The 18,029-nt window shown below is 39.2% G+C and overlaps 1 protein-coding gene across 1 annotated transcript; it reads left to right on the top strand.

Annotated features, from left to right (window-relative positions):
* The first annotated feature begins 4,130 nt into the window (after positions 1 to 4,130).
* On the top strand, positions 4,131 to 17,978 carry CALM2 (calmodulin 2). Its single transcript, XM_082358366.1, has 6 exons — positions 4,131 to 4,254; positions 10,137 to 10,167; positions 15,685 to 15,828; positions 15,923 to 16,029; positions 16,448 to 16,583; positions 17,326 to 17,978. The coding sequence occupies exons 1-6, from the start codon at positions 4,252 to 4,254 to the stop codon at positions 17,352 to 17,354; spliced, it is 450 nt and encodes a 149-aa protein (XP_082214492.1). The 5' UTR covers positions 4,131 to 4,251; the 3' UTR covers positions 17,355 to 17,978.
* The last annotated feature ends 51 nt before the right edge of the window (positions 17,979 to 18,029 follow it).

Below are 18,029 nucleotides of genomic sequence, written 5' to 3' on the forward strand. Positions count from 1 at the left end.
GCAACTGTGGGGCCTCCCTGGTGACGCAGTGGTTGAGAATCTGCCTGCCAATGCAGGGGACACGGGTTCGAGCCCTGGTCTGGGAGGATCCCACATGCCGCGGAGCAGCTAGGCCCGTGAGCCACAATTACTGAGCCTGCGCGTCTGGAGCCTGTGCTCCGCAACAAGAGAGGCCGCGATAGTGAGAGGCCCGCGCACCGCGATGAAGAGTGGCCGCCGCTTGCCACAACTAGAGAAAGGCCTCGCACAGAAACGAAGACCCAACACAGCCATAAATAAATAAATAAATAAATAAGAATGCAACTGTGACTGTCCTCTGCCCTTGTTCATAGCACAGCTGGCTGGAGGAGAGAAACTATGGGAAGGAAGTGTCAAAGGATGGGGCTTGTGTTATCTCTATTCTGCAAATTGAGGAACTGAGGCCTGGAGAGGAAGTGCATTCTCATTTTCCCAGGACAGACAAAGGTAGAAAGCTGTAATATCTCACCAGACAGGAGAGGAAAATAAACAACCAACCATCTCTTAGGCCTTGATGTAATGGTGGTCACCAACTTTGCTTCTCAGCTGGAAGTTGCCAAAGTCAGGCTGTACTGTATGTCATCTTGTGGAAGACAAATTCTCTACAAATAAATTGATTTGGAACAGGCTCAAATACACAAAAACCACAATGGCTTTAAATGTACGTTTTGACTTTTTTTCTCATTTTCTTTCTCTTATTGGAGAGGTCAGCAAGGAAGTTTCTGCAAGAGAGGCCTTACTGAAATTCAACCTAAGAAACCAGAAAGAACTTTTTTGTGTTCTCTTTAACAGACATATTTCATTACCAAATATTTGTTTAAAAGCTCCTTGATTCAATACATACGTCTCTAAGCATGCACCTGTATATTATACTCAAGCTTGTTATACGTTATGCATCAATCTTTTTAAAAATTCATTTTCTAGAAGAAGTGATTATTCGTTTTGTCATTCAATTTCCCATCATTAAAAATTTTATATGTAAAAGCACTGCATACTGATGGGGTAAAAAATTGTTGATAGCCCTTCCATCTGAGGAAGAATCAGGGACAAATTTCTGAGGAAAATCTTGGAAAGATTTGGGCGCTACCACAATGGAGAGTAATGGAATGGTGGCCTTAGGGCTCTGTTTTCAGCTCAATTCTGAAGCACAGGTACCCACTGTTAAGTAACATTCTCAATGGTACAGTGTATTTCATTTGTGGGGTAACTTAATTAAGCCCACCCTCTCACCCTGTGGAATCATTATATCACATTAGCAAGGACAATAGAAGCATGGGGGTCCTGAGTTTTTACTGAACAGTCATTCATCTGAAAGGAAGGTCACAGGGTGGCCCGTACTAACTGAAAGAGCACTTACTTTGTGTCTGATTTGTATGACTGAAAGAAAGAGAATCCATCTCCGGCCTAGTAAAAGAAATATTTTAGATGGCTGGAGAAAATGCCTAAATTGTTTAAAGCAGGTTAAATTCCACTGAGTCTTTCCAAGTGGGTGCAGATAAGCTGTTAGAGAATATCTTGGTCTTGCTGGGCAGGAAGGTGTTCTGGAAGGATCCTTCTCAGTAGGCAGATTTTACCTTGGCTTGCTGAAAATGCTGTTCACTAGGTTTCAAGGGTCCACATGGCTGTGCTTTTTACTGGAAAATTCTAAAGCCTTGATGTGGCCTAAGAGGATTCTTTCTGGACAGTGGTTCTACCAACCTTCTTGAGGAACTGCAGTTTGAGCATGACCCTTAGTTCCTTTCTAACATCCCAGCACCCTCTCCTGAGATCGGCTGGCCCTGGTAACCACTGACACTCCTCCATTGTGCCATGCAATTGCATGCCTCTGGACCTTTTGCTCTGTTCTTTCTTTCATCTAAACTTGCTTCTCTCTTCCTCCCTGGCTTTCCACTTTTTCCTAGCTCATTATCACATCAGACTCAATTTAGGAGCCATGTTCTTTGGGAACCCTCTTTGGAACCTCTGTGGTGAGCAAAGGTCCTCTCCTCTGTGCCTTCTAAGCCCCCTCTAAGGTAACAATTACATTATATTCGAATGAGTTTACACAGTAGGTAAACTATTGCTATTCATTTGTTAAATATTCCAGGTTATGCACACCCTTGCTTATTTTGGGTGGGACCAAGGAGTTAATTTTTTTTTTTTAATGGGGGGAAATATATGAAACAAGAATGACAGAATGCTGTTAACTGGTAAAGCTGAGTGATGGCTACTTGGTTAAGTGATGGTTATATTTTTCTCTCCACTTGTATATAGCTTATGTCTAAAGTTTTCCAAATAAAAAAGTTCAAAAATTAAAAAAAAATTTCATGTGTGATAAAATGCACATAAAATTTACCATCTTAACCATTTTAAAGTGCAGGGTTCAGTGGTACTGAATACCTAATGTTGTGCAACCATCACCAGCATTCATCCCCACAACTCTTTTCATCTTGTCAAACTGAAACTCTTATCTATACCCGCTAAACAATAACTCCCCATTCCCCCTTTCCCTGACAACCAACATTCTACTTTCTGTTTCTGTGATTTTGACTATTCTAAATACCTCATATAAATGGAATCATACCGTATTCGTTTTTTTGTGTGACTTATTTCACTTAGCATAATGTCCTCAAGATTCATCCATGTTGTGGCATATTACAGAATTTTTAAGGCTGAGTAATATTCCATTGTATGTAACAACAAACGTATACCACATTTTGCTTATCCATTCATCCACTGATGGACACTTGGGTTGCTTCCACATTTTAGCTATCGTGAAGAGTGCCATGAACATGGGTGTACCAATATCTCTTCAAGATCCTGCTTTCAGTTCTTTCGGGTATATACCAAGAAGCAGACTTGCTGGATCATATGGTAATTCTATTTTTAATTTTTTAAGGAACTACCATACTATTTCCCACAGTGGCTGTACCATTTTACATTCTCACCAACAGTGCACAAGGGTGCCAGTTCCAAAGAGCTAACTTTTATGTGGCTTTAGAAATGTTCATTTAAATCTGAGAGGTTAGCGACCCAAAGGGGCAAATTCATTATGAAATTCATTGTGACCATATGTATTATGGTTTTATTATAGTAACCACTTGTTGGGTGCCTACCCTGTGCCAGGTACTTTAACATTTTACCCGAACGCCAGTCTCTATATGATTCTAATTCTTACAATAATCTTTCAATATAGGTATTATAACCTCCATTTCACAAATGAGGCTAAAGATTAAATAGCTCATCCAAGGTCGTACATCTAAGAAAGTGGCCCAAGCGATACTCATACCCAGGTCTCACTCCAAGCCAGAACCCTATTATTCCACAACATCAAGGGGCTATTGGGAGTGACTAATCCCACAGAATCCGGGATACTGCGCTTTTTCAGTGATTTTTTTTTCCCCCGGTAAATTACCCCAGACAAACGCGGCGAAGGGGAAGTATAAACGGAAGACCCTTTCAGATTAGTCAGCTGAGCAGGTGCGTTCGCCCTTACTCAGATATTCGGATTTTGTGAGGGAGTAAAATGGTAAGCGTGTGGCCACCACGAGGCCAATAACCGAAGCTGAGAAAAAGAGCGCGGGGTAGGGGTTTCACTGGGTCTTTCAGCTTCATTCTTAATCGGCGTTTTCGTAGACCCCTATACCAGGGGCGGGAAAATGTGCGTACGACTGTGGAGAGAAAGGATGGGTGGAGGAGGAAGACTCTCCAGCCAAGCGCAAAGCAAGCGACTCCGCCGCCTGGCGCAGTTGCCAAGACAGTGCGGCCAGGGCAACAACGGCACCAACGGCAGAAACCACACCGCGTCCCGGCGGCGGTGGCAGCGAGCCCCAGTGACGCATTGCAGGTACGAACCAGCCAATCAGAGGCCGGTTCAACGATCGTCGCGTTACGCGTCGCTACCACGATGCTCTTCCGCGCCGCAAAGTAGAGCCTCTCAGGCGCGACTCCACCGGCCCTTCAACGGCTCGCTGGGAAGCGAAACCCATTTACGCCATCCGTTCGCCCCCCTCCCTTTAGCTCTTGTATCGTCGACCACACAACTGTGGATAAAGGGGTCTCGAGAGGAGTTGGAGTTGAGGGGGTTGGCCGGGACTCGTTTGTGATGTTCCGTTATCTGGCGTGCGGCGGAGGGATCTGGCGGAGGGAGGTGTTTATGAGGCGCTGGGGGCGGAGGAGGAGAATTAGTCCGAGTGGAGCGAGCGAGCTGAGTGGTTGTGTAGTCGAGTCCCGGAGACCGGTAGCGCTTGCAGCATGGTGAGTGCGTCGCTAAGCTGCCGGCGCTCGGCCTGTGGGGGGAAGAGGCTGAAGCGAATTGACGAAAGAAAGGGAACTTGCCACCCTCACACTCTCCAGGAGTGGTTTTCGCCAGGGGGATGGCGCACATGAGGCTGGGGGCGCCCGCGGCCGTTGTGTCGCAGGTGCTTCCCCACCCCCCCCAGTCTCCTCAGGGAGGTGTCCCCTAGTGTACTGGGGGCCGGGCGCACCGCCCCCGGCGCTGCGGACCTCCTCAGGGGCTGGATGAGGATGGAGCCCGGGCGGGGGGCAGGTCGGCCCCCGGGGGAGGCGAGAGTGGAAGGGCGGGGGGGAGCAGGAGCGCAGAAGCTTTGGGTCGGGCATCTCGAAAGGTCAGCCCGGGGCCGGATTCAAAAGCCCAACGGACGGTTGGTGCGGACGCCAGGAAGCGCTTTTGTCCGCGCGCGGCCGCCTTGCGCCGAGGGGGCGGGCGGGAGCGCGCGAGGCCGTCAGCCCGCAGCCCCGCGGGTCGGGCCGGGAGGGGGCGAGGGGCGGGCGCGCTGTGTGGGCCGAGCCCGCGCGGCGCTGGGAGCGGCCGGGGGCGGGGCGGGGCGGGCGCGGGGCTGGGGCCGCCGCCCGCCCGGCTAGGCTCGCGCCTCAGCTGCTGCGCTGGCACCTGCAGGACTGCGGAGGTCTGGGCGGCCCGCGGCACTGCGAGGCCGGCCGTTCCGGCATAGGTTGGGGAGGGCAGCCTCGGCCGGTTCCCATCCCCCTCTGGCGGCGCGAAGGAAGCTCGGTGATTCCTGATCTTTTTGCTCCCTCTGCGCCTTGAGACCTAATTCCACCTCCCAGGCTGGACATTTAAAATAAAAAAAAATTTTTGAAGTGGTTTTGTCGTTGAAGGAGATGGCTGTATATCTGAAGTCAGTCGCAGCCTCCCACTATTCATCTCGTTAGAGAAAGCCAGAGGCTCCAGCTGGGGGGTCTGAAAGGCATTTCCTGTTCACCTACCGAAAGCCAGCTCCGGGGTGACTGTCGTTCTGTTGTGAAAGTCGGTCTTACTCTCCTGTAACAAATGGAAGGATGCCTTTGAGAAGGGCCACAGTCCTCCTCTTGAGTGCTCACGTGCACGCCGTAATGTTAAAGAACCACTACCACACACAGTGTTGCCCCGCTCCAACCCCCTTGAAAATAACTGGTATTTCCGTAGAGAAAGTGCCAGATATCTTAACGTGCAGTTTAGTTCATTTGTACAGTAATGGCTGTCAAAGACCGTCGTGAAAGAAGGGGGACAGGGAATTTTTAAAAGCATGTTCCTGTCACTAGAGACCGGAACTCCAGTTCTTTCCTGTTTAATAATAAAAAAAAAAACTAATGAGGGCGGTAATTTGCAATACTTATTTTGTCGTTTCTTCTGCCAAGTGATTACGGGAGATGGGTGTGTCCGGGAGGCAAGGTGACATCTTAAACTGGAGTTGGGAATCCTTGCCAACTGAAACCTCCAGCATGTATGGGCGTGGGGAGAGGAGTTCGCATTTGTTTGATGTACTCTTCCATCTTGATATTCTAAATTCTAAATTTGAATGTGCTGGTTGAGTTTACTTTTAGGTGAAACAGGGTGTACACTATAGGCATGTAATTAAGATTCAAAATTGGGGGGTAAATTTTTTTTTTTTTAATTTCTCATATGAAAGGTAAGGTTTCTTCCTGATCAGTCTGATAATTGAATCAAGAGCTCAAATGGAGTTTCTTGGTGAGGCATAGAGTTTGTATCTACCCTTCGGGGTCCTTTGCCAAGGGTAGGCTTTTGTAGCTACTGTTCACATCATTGATGTTTGGGGGGGTTTCAGTTAGTTAAATTGACAGTCATTGTTAACTAATTTGGGAATTGTCCTCAGGTAATTTTATAATTATAAGACCTGATGATTTAAAATTAGCACTCTGTAAAGTCAGAGAATGAACATGTATTTGATGTGGAAGTGGAATAAGTTTGCTCACATGGCTCTTGGGTTTACATATAGTCGATGCATGCTCATTGAAGGGAGATTGATTGCATTAAGAAGACTTGAGGCTGGGGTGATAAGTAAAAGATGTGAAGAGGTAGAAAATTTGGTCACTTCAGTCTAAATAAATATCCCATCGAACAGCAAAAAGATCTGTTTCTACTAGACTGAAGAAATTCACCAAGGCTCTATTAAAATATAGAAAGTTCTAGATTCAGCTAGAGTGGTCAAATTAGGCCTTTAGTAAAGGTAATTTTTAAGAAGTAATATCTTCTAGCGTTTTCTCTTTTGGACCAAGATGCCGTATAAGTGCTGTTCTATCAGAAGGAAAGGTATCTTAAACTCTACTGAAATAATTTAGAGATTGCTTTTGATATAGATAAAACAAATACCCTGATTTCTGAAATGGTAGAAAAATTTTTACTTATGAAGCCTTTGTTGTATCTAAGTAGCACTTGGAGTAAACAGGAATCAATGAAGGGTGGAAGTTTGTTTCATTTCAAGCCTATGGACTGATACACTTACTCAGATGAATTTTGGATTATTTTTATACCACCTTTCACTAGATATGCTCCAAGGGTATCCATACCTACTTTTGAATGCCATTTTGGAAATGTTTAATAGGTATGTAATTTCCTTAAGGTCACACATGTAGTCTAGATTAGTAGTGTTTTTATCAGTGTTGACAAATCACCTGCATTTCTCCAAAATGCAGATTCTAGTCCAGTAGGTCTGAGGTGGAACCTGAGAGTGTACTGGTGCCTGGGAGCTTTCTCTAGAGTTGACAAGAGCAATAGGAAGAATTACATCAATATTTGTAGAAACAAAGGAGTAAGAACTAGTCATCTCTCTAGTGAGTTATTTACTGAGACAAACACACATTTTGATGAGCTTGAGTTTTCCCAAAAGTATAATTCTTTTAGTTCTTCTACCAAGAAAATGACTCTCTCCATAGACAGAAATAAGAACCAAATTTATTTGTATTTCATTGGAAAAGGCTTACAAATTACAGTGCTAGGGAGCTTTGTGTTTTTGCTTTTAGTAGGCTTTAATCTGAATGTTGCTGATAAAGGTTATTTTAAAACCTTGAACTCTGGGTTAGTAGTAAATACAAAAAAATTGTCTTTAAGTTTCCTGAAACATTGCGAGCAATATCTAGCACTTTCAGGCTATGTGACTTAGTGTCCTGTTTATTCCTTGAAGCTCATTTGTGATCTTTACTGAGATCGCAGACAGGATGGTGTGGGGCCATTTAAATTTTGACTTTTCGAGCAAAATTGGTTAATTTTAAAGTTTTCTTCCTGAGGCCTTCTCAGCTTTCGTACAAATGAGTCTTCTCAAAATCTCTTCCTGCACAACTTGTCGAGAGAAAAATCCCTGTTGTTTCTGCACATAGCAGTCATTCCTTCAGCTTTCGCACATGCTGCAGTGTCTTCCACACATTTGGCTTAACTAGTCCTAAACTGATGTGTCCTGCCACATCTGTCCCTGGGCTTGCAACTTGTGGTTTCAGTTTGTGGAAGTAGATTTTCTCATCTTAAAGTTAACATGGAATGTGGTGAGTTCGCTGTAAAGGGCTTGATAATGCCCCACCTGTCTCCCTTCTGTGTGGAAGTTGAACTAGTCAGGTTGGTGTTTAACATTACATTGTAGGTTCTTTGGTTAATTAATTTATATAAAATAGTTATCACTGAACTCTTTGGGCTAGCCCTTTACATAGCTTCTCACTTACTGTGCACAATAACACTGCAAGGTAGGTATTAATATTCTGTGTCACAGGTGAAGTTGACAATGAGAGGTTGAGTAACATGTCCAAGGTCACAGCTATTGAGTGGCAGAGCTGGGATACTAGCCCAGCGATGACTCAAAGCACCATGCTTTTTTCTTCCACCATGCCATGTTGCCCTTCTTTCAAAAATGATAGACGTCTAGCAGAATGGAATGAGACAAGTAAATCATCTATAGTCTCTAACAAAGTAAAAATTAACTCAGTGGATTTACTGGGTTTTAAATCTTATCCCTAGAGAAAACAGTCGACTGATTTTATACCAAATACTTGGAGGATTGGGATTTGTAAGGATAAAAGTAGATAATTTTTATTTTATAAACTTCTGCATTTGAGCTTAATTATTGGCTCTTCAATTTTAAGTTACTAGACTATTGGCTTTTTTTCTTTTCTTTTTTCTAAAGCAACGAGTTGAGTTTGCATCAAGGTCCAATCAAAACTGTTTATCAGGGAAAGAAACTTCTCCTCTTCTGGTTTCTTCTCAAATGTTCTCATGCTGTCTCCTAGAGAAAAAAATGTGATGCTATCCTATATTAAGGTTTTATCCTTTCCAGGGGTGTGTTCATTTAAAATGAAGGAAACCAGGCAGGGTTTATTCTTCTTCTCATACCAATAAGTGAATGGATTAATCATAGTACACTTGACTTCTGTAGGTAGGAATATCAGATAGGAGGCTATTTCTTGTCAGTGCCTCTGGATATATGTACCAATAAGCAATGAAATGTCCAAGGATGAAGGCCACATGAAGAACAAGGAGGCTTGTTATTTTGCAAATGTCTTTATAATATTATGGTGTGCTCTGAATTTAAAATTGAAGGTATTGGATATGTCTGACACCTTAGTGTTTAATTCTGACTCTACTAGTTAGTAGTTTTGTACTCGCGCTCGCTGAAATTTAACCTGAGCCTCTCTCCCCATCTGTGAGATAGGGTATTAATGATATTATTAATACCATTAAGGGTTGTTGTGAAGATTGAATAAAAACAACATATAGCAGGTGCCTGAATGTGTGTTTTTTTAAGTAAAAACAAGTAACTTGACTCCATTTGCTAAAAACATCACAAATCTTATGCTCACTTTGGAATTTCAAACATAAAGAGAAAATAAGTAGCTGGACTTAACATTTTGTAAGTAATGTACTTCAAATATTCAGAATCCTGGATTCTCTGCAGTTGCATGGCAGGTGAGGAGGAGTAAAAACTGGTACCTTTCATGTTGCTCCAACCAGGACAGCTTGGATTTTTGTCTTTTTGATAGTTTTGCTTAGTAATTTTTTTGTTGTTGTTGAAGTTTTGAAAATCACATATATGTCCAAGTGAAATATTTAGCCACTTACAGGGGAATTTTAAATGTAGTCCTTGTTCATTATTTTTGATTCAATGGAGATTTCTGGTATTAATGGTTTGTATTTACCTGAGGAGGTGAGCTTAAGTTTAGATATCTTAATTTTGAAAAAGGAAACATTTCTATTGGATCTATCCTTGCTTTAGAAGAATACCAATTCCAATTAAACTTTCTAGTATGCTAGATTTGCTTTTTAAAATTTTGTGTAAAATTAGACTTTCAAATGTATTCTGAAATATTTTCGTATCTTAAACTTGGGGGCGAGTTAGCTTAGCTTTGAAGATAAGATGTGTGCATTTTCTGCCCACCTGTGTTTGGTACTAAGGAATGTTGAACTAAGTAAAGTTTATGGAACAGGGTGAACCTTGAATGTTTTTTTTTTAAATTTTTATTTATTTATTTATGGCTGGGTTGGGTCTTCGTCGCTGCATGCGGGCATTCTCTGGTTGTGGCGAGCACAGGCTACTCTTCGTTGCGCTGCGCGTGCTTCTCATTGGGGCAGCTTGTTGTGGAGCACGGGCTATAGGCACGCGGGCTTTAGTAGTTGCAGCACGTGGGCTCAATAGTTGTGGCACACGGGCTTAGTTGCTCCGCAGCATGTGGGATCTTCCTGGACCAGGGGTCGAACCCTTGTCCCCTGCATTGGCAGGTGGATTCTTAACCACTGCACCGCCAGGGAAGTCCCACCTTGAATGTTTTTAAACTTGTTTCTGTAAGTGTTAAACTACATACTCTCAAGCCACTTAACTATTTCTTTGATCTCTTTGTAGGCTGACCAGCTGACTGAAGAGCAGATTGCAGGTGAGAAATAACTTTGCTAGATTATACCCATTGGATTTTATTATAAATTGATTCGCTGTTCTCAAAATAAGGTACTTGTATGACAGAATTAACTTTGATCTGTGTAATACAGTAATTGAACCTACTCTGGCAAGTGAGAAAGTAAACTTGACTATGAAAGATGTGTGGGGCTAAATGTAATTAAAGACATGTTTTTAGGTTATGTGGATATACTTTTGAGCCTGGTAGGGGTGGTCTTTGTTTTTCTTAAAGATTATCTTGCTGTAAAACATGAATTCTGGGCAGGTTTTAACACTTCAGCGTCATATCAGTCTCCATAGGAAAAGAGGCCAAATAGTAGTTAATAGGTAACTAGAAATGTAAAATCAGAAAATGAATGTTGAATTTACCCTGGTTTAAAGTAGCTAATATTTTAACCTTAGAATTGCATATATGGTCATTCAGGGAATAACCCATTTCTCTAGTGAAAAACTTAGATCCAAAAGTTAGCATTCTACTTTACAGATGTAGTAATTTGAATTTTATCTTAAAAAGCAGTGATAGCTGTTGAAATCAGTTGTAAGTTTTGTATCCTTTGATTTGCTATGGAAGTATGTGAAATTGCTACATAAAACTTGATGAGATGTTGTCAATACGCCGAACCATTAGTACTTTTGATTTTATTCTACTACTTTGAGATGGCTAGTTAACATCAAAATGTTGGGGAAACTTAATAAATGGTGTTTTGCTTTTTGGTTGCAGTGTTGAAATGCTTTTCAAACTCTATTCCTTGACTTTGATTTATAGACTTATTAACAAAAGCATCAAGCAGTTTTGATTGCCATAGTTTTCCTGGTAGGCAAGGAATTTCAAGAGCTCAAAATCGCTAAAGCTTTTTTATTTATTTTTTTAAATGCTAGAGTAAACTAAGAAACCCAGTTGGAACTGAGCTATGTAGCCCATTTAAAGTAAGCTCCACCCCTCATACCCAAATTTGGTGGAGCCAGAAATCATTAGTCTCCTCAAATACTCATCACAAAATAGTATTTGCTAGGACTGTGTAAAGTAGAAACCTATTAGCATTAAGGACCAATTTAAGCAGGTTTTATTTTTATTTCTTACTGTGCATTTGACTTAAACTGGGAATTTGCTTTTTAGGGTTGGTAAATTTGCATGTATAGGGTGTGTTGAAGTAGTCAAGCACAGCTTTGGAAATAATTTCTTTCTTCATTTATAAGTGTATTGATGAAATGTAAATTATTCTGGAGTAGTTTTCTATATAATGTCTTGAGGAAATGACTTGGGGTATTATTTCCACTCTTAAGTTCTTACCTTCTCTAATACACCTGTCTTTGCCTTTCATTTCTCCGTAGTCCCAGTCAGGTAGTTCTGCATGGCGCAGCGTGTTCACTTCAGGATAGAAAATGTATTACTCAAGGTGCCAGTCACATAGTTGATGCTCATTACTCCTCTCCCAAACACACATGCAACTCTTTTAAAAAGTAGTTTGTGTCTGTTAAATATAAGAGGCTCAGTCCTCTAGCTGATTGCATTTTTGTAAAGAATACTTGTAGTTCATGGAACATTGTCTTTAAGGTAAATTCTGTCTTTTCATTGGTTCCTATCATACAATTAAATTTCTAGTGAGAGTGGTAGGAAAATCTATTTTAGGTTCTTTCCATACTCTGCCTTTTCCTAGGCTTTTAATAAAGCTGTTCTTGGACCCTAGGTTTTAGTGAACCTTTTAGGTAGAGGAGCCAAAGCTTTTATGCTATTAAAATAAAAATCCTGTGAAATCACGGACCTTTTTATTTCCTCTGTATCCCCAGTACCTCCCACACAGTAAGGACTGAATAAATATTTCTTTTTTTTTTTTTTTTTTTTTTTTGCCATTTACAGTTTTATTAAATTCCCTTAAACTTTGAATAAATATTTCTTGAATAGATAAATTTTCAAAGAGGTGTGCCACACATGTATGTTCTAGAACAGTACCTACCCTATTCCTAAGAATTATTCTGTCTCCTCCCAAAGTCCCTCTCAATGTCTACCTTTGAGGTGAAGGCAAAAAATTTTTTTAATCTGGTAAATTGTAATTGCTGGTAACCAGTAATATCTTAGAGTCTTAGTTCTACTTGGGCTAACAAGCTTCATACATATAATGCAAGGTTGAGTATACTAAGGTACTTTTTATCTTCATCTGATAATCATTACTACTTCAGGTTTGAAATTCCTCTAACAAATAACTTAGTCTAGAAAAAAGTATGCTTATTGTTTAGGTGAAGTTTCTAGAGTTGTTTACGTTACCCTGGTCTTAAAGAGCAATCCAGAACAGTCTAGTGTGACATCACTAACAAGTTAGTTTTGTTGATGACTCTGCCATGATGTCATTAGTTGTTGGTATTTAATATTTAAAGAAAAAATGTAAAATAATTTTTTTTCTTTAAAGAAATTTATGCCTAAACCATTAAACTTTTAAAGTTCAGTGTAGGGATAAAACTTATTTGATAAAAAGGTACTAATCTTACTCAACAATAAAGGTTTGGTACATGGCCTTTAAAGGATTAATAAGTTCAGAATTTTATAAATAAATAGAAATTGATAAACAGGCATTTGATTTTTCTTGTGATTGTTTCATGATGACCTGTTTTAATAGAATTATAAATTTATGTAAAAATATTTAGAAAGGTATCCTGGGGTTGCTAATGAACAAATAAAACAAGTAATATTATGATTTCTGAAAGTTTCAACTTGGGTATAACTAGAATGAATTTTGGGAGGTTCCATCAATTATGTTGAAGATAGCTGTTCTGTGACATTCAGGACCTGTTGTTTTCTTATCGTATATTGAGGTTTTAACTCCTAGGTTTATATTCAACTCATTCCTGGGAAATACTGTTTAGAATGATATGCTTCTATATATTAAGATTAAACTGTTCTGAAGCACAGGTGGTGAGCTATAGAAGCAGGTGGAATAAAATTGTACTTTTCAGTTTATTCTTATTTTAAGTTTTTGCAGGTGTTTCTGCCTCTTTAGTGTAAAAATACAAATAGAGATTTGGAATAAACCTTGACCTTCAAAGTATTTTTATTCCTTTTTGTATGCATGAAGTAAACACTAGTTACAGCATAGAAATGGTTTTATTTTCTGCTTTTCACTTATTCCAGCAAATATTTTAAGAGTTATTAGATGTTTAAACTTCTTGAAATTTAGAACACACATACATAAACTTATAGCATGCATCTTTCAGAATTTGTCGTTTAAGTTAAATCGTTTAGTAAAATGATTATGGCTAGTTATACTGGGAATTTTTGTACATAATGGTGGTGTCACACGATAACTGTATTATAGCAGAGAATGTAATGTAAATAAATACAAATCTCTAAGTACTTTAATTTTCTTGGAGCCTAAGTTATTAGGTGATAGATGCTACTGTGTTCCAAACCTAATAGTTTAAATATTTCTAGACAGTATTTGTACATCCTGTTTTTTTAAAAAACCTGAGTGTAAAATGGAAATGTTTTCATCAAATTCTGCTGTTTGTAGGACTCTGATTTATTTTTGTCATTGGGTTGGTCTAGGTTAGTACTGCATATTTTCATAAGATCAGTCAGTAGTTTGGTACTAAGCTTCTGATATCAGGTGAGTTCCTCTGAAGACAAGTAATATTTAAATGGAGTGGAATGTTTAGCACTCAGTAGTAGTAAGTGGCACTTACTACTTACTGAGTGTAGCAAACTATAACTAGTCAGTGATACCTGGTCTAAAGCTAAGCAATTAAAAGAATCAAAGCAGAAGAAAATAATGTGATAATCCAAAAAGGTAATAGGACTCGGGTAGTTGTGTGGATAATTTTAAATAAAGAATCCATTTGGAGGCTATTGTGATAGTCCAGATAAAAGATGATAGGGTCATTAGCCAAAATGTTGGATGTAGAGATGAGCAAAGAATCAGGCAGTATTTAAATAGCAGAATTCAGCAGGCCTTGACAGGTTTCAGGGAAAAAGAATTAAGGTGGTTTTTGTTTGCATTCTTAGGGTTGCTGAGGAGTATAGAATTGATTTTCATTGTCTTCCTTGAGGTCAGCCAGGGAAGATGTCCTGTAGGAGTGAGAAATAAAAATATTATGTTGAGAGAGATGAGTGGACTAAAGATGTGAAGTCTTCATTATTGGTGGGCATAGATGAAATGGCCAAGGAGAGAAAAAAGGATAAGAAAATTGGTCACATCTATATGTAAGAGACAAATAGGAGCAAGACCCTTGTAAGACCCAAATAGAGCAAGGCAGTAGGAGGTAGAAGGTAAATTACTGTTGTGAAAGCCAAGAGAAGTTTGAGAGTTTTCCAGTGTAGTTGTGGATGCTGCAGGAAAATGAGACCATCTTTTTCTTGACATTTATTAAGTAGTTATTTGCCAGGCATAGTTCTAAGTGCTTTACCTATACTAATTCTTAAATTTAGGAAGTAGGTACAGTTATCCCCACTCAACACACATGAGAAAGCTGAGGCAGAAAATCTGCCCAAGGTTATTTACATTACTAGTAAGTAGCAGAGCTGGAATTTTTTAGCCCAGGCAGTTGAGTTCCAAAGTCCGCTTTTAGTTTCTGTGCTGTATGCTTCTGTGTTTGCTTGCTGACTGGGCCTAATATCTTTGCTAGCTTTGTTAACTAGCTCATTTATATGCCCTTGCACTACCAAATTAAATCTCTGATTTAGTTTCTCTGTATTCAGGTATTCTGGACTGTTGGCTCCAGTAGCTTTCCATGTAATCTAGTGGTGAATTGAAAGCAACATAATTTCACAAGAAGATCTAAAAGATTTTAGGCAATAATATATCTCTGTTATAAGCTTGGGATTTTATATTCTGAAGAAAGGTCTAAATTTTGTTTTCAGTGATACAGCACTTGGTTAAAACTGGCCATTCATATCTTGATCATCCCATTGTTAACATCATTATAGATTATTTGGTGATAGTCCCTTCTGTCTTCCAGAAAAGGAAGCTAGCCTATTGCAGGTTGTTCTGAAGTTTAAAGTTTTTTGTTTTTAATTTAGTAGGTGATTAAATAGACTTAATTTTAACTTTGGGTATTACTGTAAGTAGTACAGTTGCTATATAGAAGTATGTATTTGGTAACAGTAGTTTTCCTTTTCTATTCTGAGTGTAGGTTAGATCTGTAATTTTGAATTGTGTTCCACAGAGCAGCTTCAACAAAAAATAGAGAAGGCAGTCATCTGGGGCTTTGAGTGTTTTCCTCTTTCAACAATAATTTGACTTTTATCTGGACTAGATTTTGGAGTTCCCTGTAAGATTTTAGATGAAAAAACGCTCAGGTAGATCAATATGTGAGCATATGATTAGCTAAAAATGTTTGAAATACCACAAGGTTTCCCCCCCCTAATCCTTCAGGAATCAAAATCCCATTTCAGGTCCTGTCTCTATATATATGTTTGCTTTGACAGTTGATTAATAACATTTCATTTAGGAGGTTACTTTTTTATTGTTAACCTGTACATTTGGATTGTGGTCTCTCTTTCAAACAGAATTCAAAGAAGCTTTTTCACTATTTGACAAGGATGGTGATGGAACTATAACAACAAAGGAGTTGGGAACTGTAATGAGGTCTCTTGGGCAGAATCCCACAGAAGCAGAGTTACAGGACATGATTAATGAGGTGGATGCTGATGGTAAGTCTTTTTAGTTTTAGGGTTTGGGAAGGGAGAGTTGAAGAAGTGGCATTTAAGTTCTGTTGTAATGTTTCAACTAAACAAACCATTTCAGGTAATGGCACAATTGACTTCCCGGAATTTCTGACAATGATGGCAAGAAAAATGAAAGACACAGACAGTGAAGAAGAAATTAGAGAAGCATTCCGTGTGTTTGATAAGGTAAGTATCCAAAGACTGGATTTGTTCAATTTTAATTTGAGGATAAAAAGATACCAGGACCTCTTAATCTGTGAAGACTTGTTTTTCTGATGATTTACCAACATACTTTAATATCAAGCAAAAGCTTTTTAAGAATTCAGTGTAGATGGAGGTTTCCTAATAACATATATATTGCATTCGTTTTGTGGCGAAAGAGGCATCACTTGACTTTGGAACCAAGAAATTGTGATTTCAATATAGGATATCCTGCTTGACTCTCAGTGACATTTAATATATAGGTCAGCTATTTGTAAACTCTCTTTAGTTTGTATAGATTACTAAAGTATATTTTGCTCCCTAATGTGAAGTTTAATAAACTTCTATTCTAACTCGTTACGTCTATAATTTTGCTTAGACATTTTACTAAATTTTTTTGTAGGATGGCAATGGCTATATTAGTGCAGCAGAGCTCCGCCATGTGATGACAAACCTTGGAGAGAAGTTAACAGATGAAGAGGTTGATGAAATGATCAGGGAAGCAGATATTGATGGTGATGGTCAAGTAAACTATGAAGGTAAGTCTTTCACTGTCACTGCCTTATTCTGTGCTTTGACTTAAAGGTAGAGGTTCTTGTTAGGTATCTGATAGGTCAAAATTAGTGACTCCCCCCCCCCCCCCCCGAAATGGAGATGCTAAAACAGTTACTGATATTTACCAACCTTTTGCTATTCAGAGTGTTGTGTACAGATTAGGCAACATCATTGTCACCTGAGAACTTTTTAGAACTATTTATTATCAGATCCTACCCCTTTACTTAGAATCTACATTTTAATAAGATTCCTGGGTGATTTCATAATGCACATTAAAGTTTGAGAAGCACTGCACTCCAAACTATGATAAAACAATTTTTGTTAACAATTGTGGGAACAGTGTGAAAAGCTTCTTCAAACTTATTTCAAGATCCTCAAAATTAAGGTGACTTTCTTTCATTGGATTCTCCTTCCCTCTAATTAGCTTTAAGTCTAAAATTGTACATGCTTCAGTTCAGAAGTATGATATATGATATTGAACTAAGCAAGAATGCTTTTTATTTGTAATAGCTTATCTAAAGCATTAATTTGGTTTATACATTAATAATCATAAATAATTTTGGTTTATGAAGGTCCAGCCTTGGCAGTAAACTAGCTTTCCTCTGTACTTTATGATAATTTTGAGGAAAGAAAGGGGAATGGAGACTGCTCAGTGATTGAGTAAATGTGATTGGTTTTGTCAGACTTTTGCCGTTGACTTAACATTTTTGTGTACTTCTTTTTCAGAGTTTGTACAAATGATGACAGCAAAGTGAAGACATTGTACAGAATGTGTTAAATTTCTTGTACAAAATTGTTTATTTGCCTTTTCTTTGTTTGTAACTTATCTGTAAAAGGTTTCCCCCTATTGTCAAAAAAAATATGCATGTATAGTAATTAGGACTTCATTCCTCCATGTTTTCTTCCCTTATCTTACTGTCATTGTCCTGAAACCTTATTTTAGAAAAATTGATCAAATAACATGTTGCATGTGGCTTACTCTGGATATATCTAATAAGCCCTTCTGCACATCTAAACTTAGATGGAGTTGGTCAAATGAGGGAACATCTGGGTTATGCCTTTTTTTTTAAGTAGTTTTCTTTAGGAACTGTCAGCATGTTGTTGTTGAAGTGTGGAGTTGTAACTCTGCGTGGACTATGGACAGTCAACAATATGTACTTAAAAGTTGCACTATTGCAAAACGGGTGTTTTATCCAGGTACTCGTACACTATTTTTTTGTACTGCTGGTCCTGTACCAGAAACATTTTCTTTTATTGTTACTTGCTTTTTAAACTTTGTTTTAGCCACTTAAAGAAAATCTGCTTATGGCACAATTTGCCTCAAATCCATTCCAAGTTGTATATTTGTTTTCCAATAAAAAAAATTACAATTTACCCAACTGTTGCTCTGAATCTGAGTCATTTAATTAACTTGAAGTTAAATAATTTTG

This window comes from Balaenoptera borealis (genome assembly GCF_965194805.1).
Source record: "Balaenoptera borealis genome assembly, chromosome: 15".
Taxonomy (NCBI): Eukaryota; Metazoa; Chordata; class Mammalia; order Artiodactyla; family Balaenopteridae; genus Balaenoptera; species Balaenoptera borealis.

What these genes read in the sequence shown, in the direction of transcription:
- CALM2 (XM_082358366.1), top strand. An exon ending in GACTGAAGAGCAGATTGCAG is followed by an intron (nt 10,168 to 15,684) that starts GTGAGAAATAAC and finishes TCTTTCAAACAG; the next exon opens with AATTCAAAGAAGCTTTTTCA. An exon ending in TGGTCAAGTAAACTATGAAG is followed by an intron (nt 16,584 to 17,325) that starts GTAAGTCTTTCA and finishes CTTCTTTTTCAG; the next exon opens with AGTTTGTACAAATGATGACA.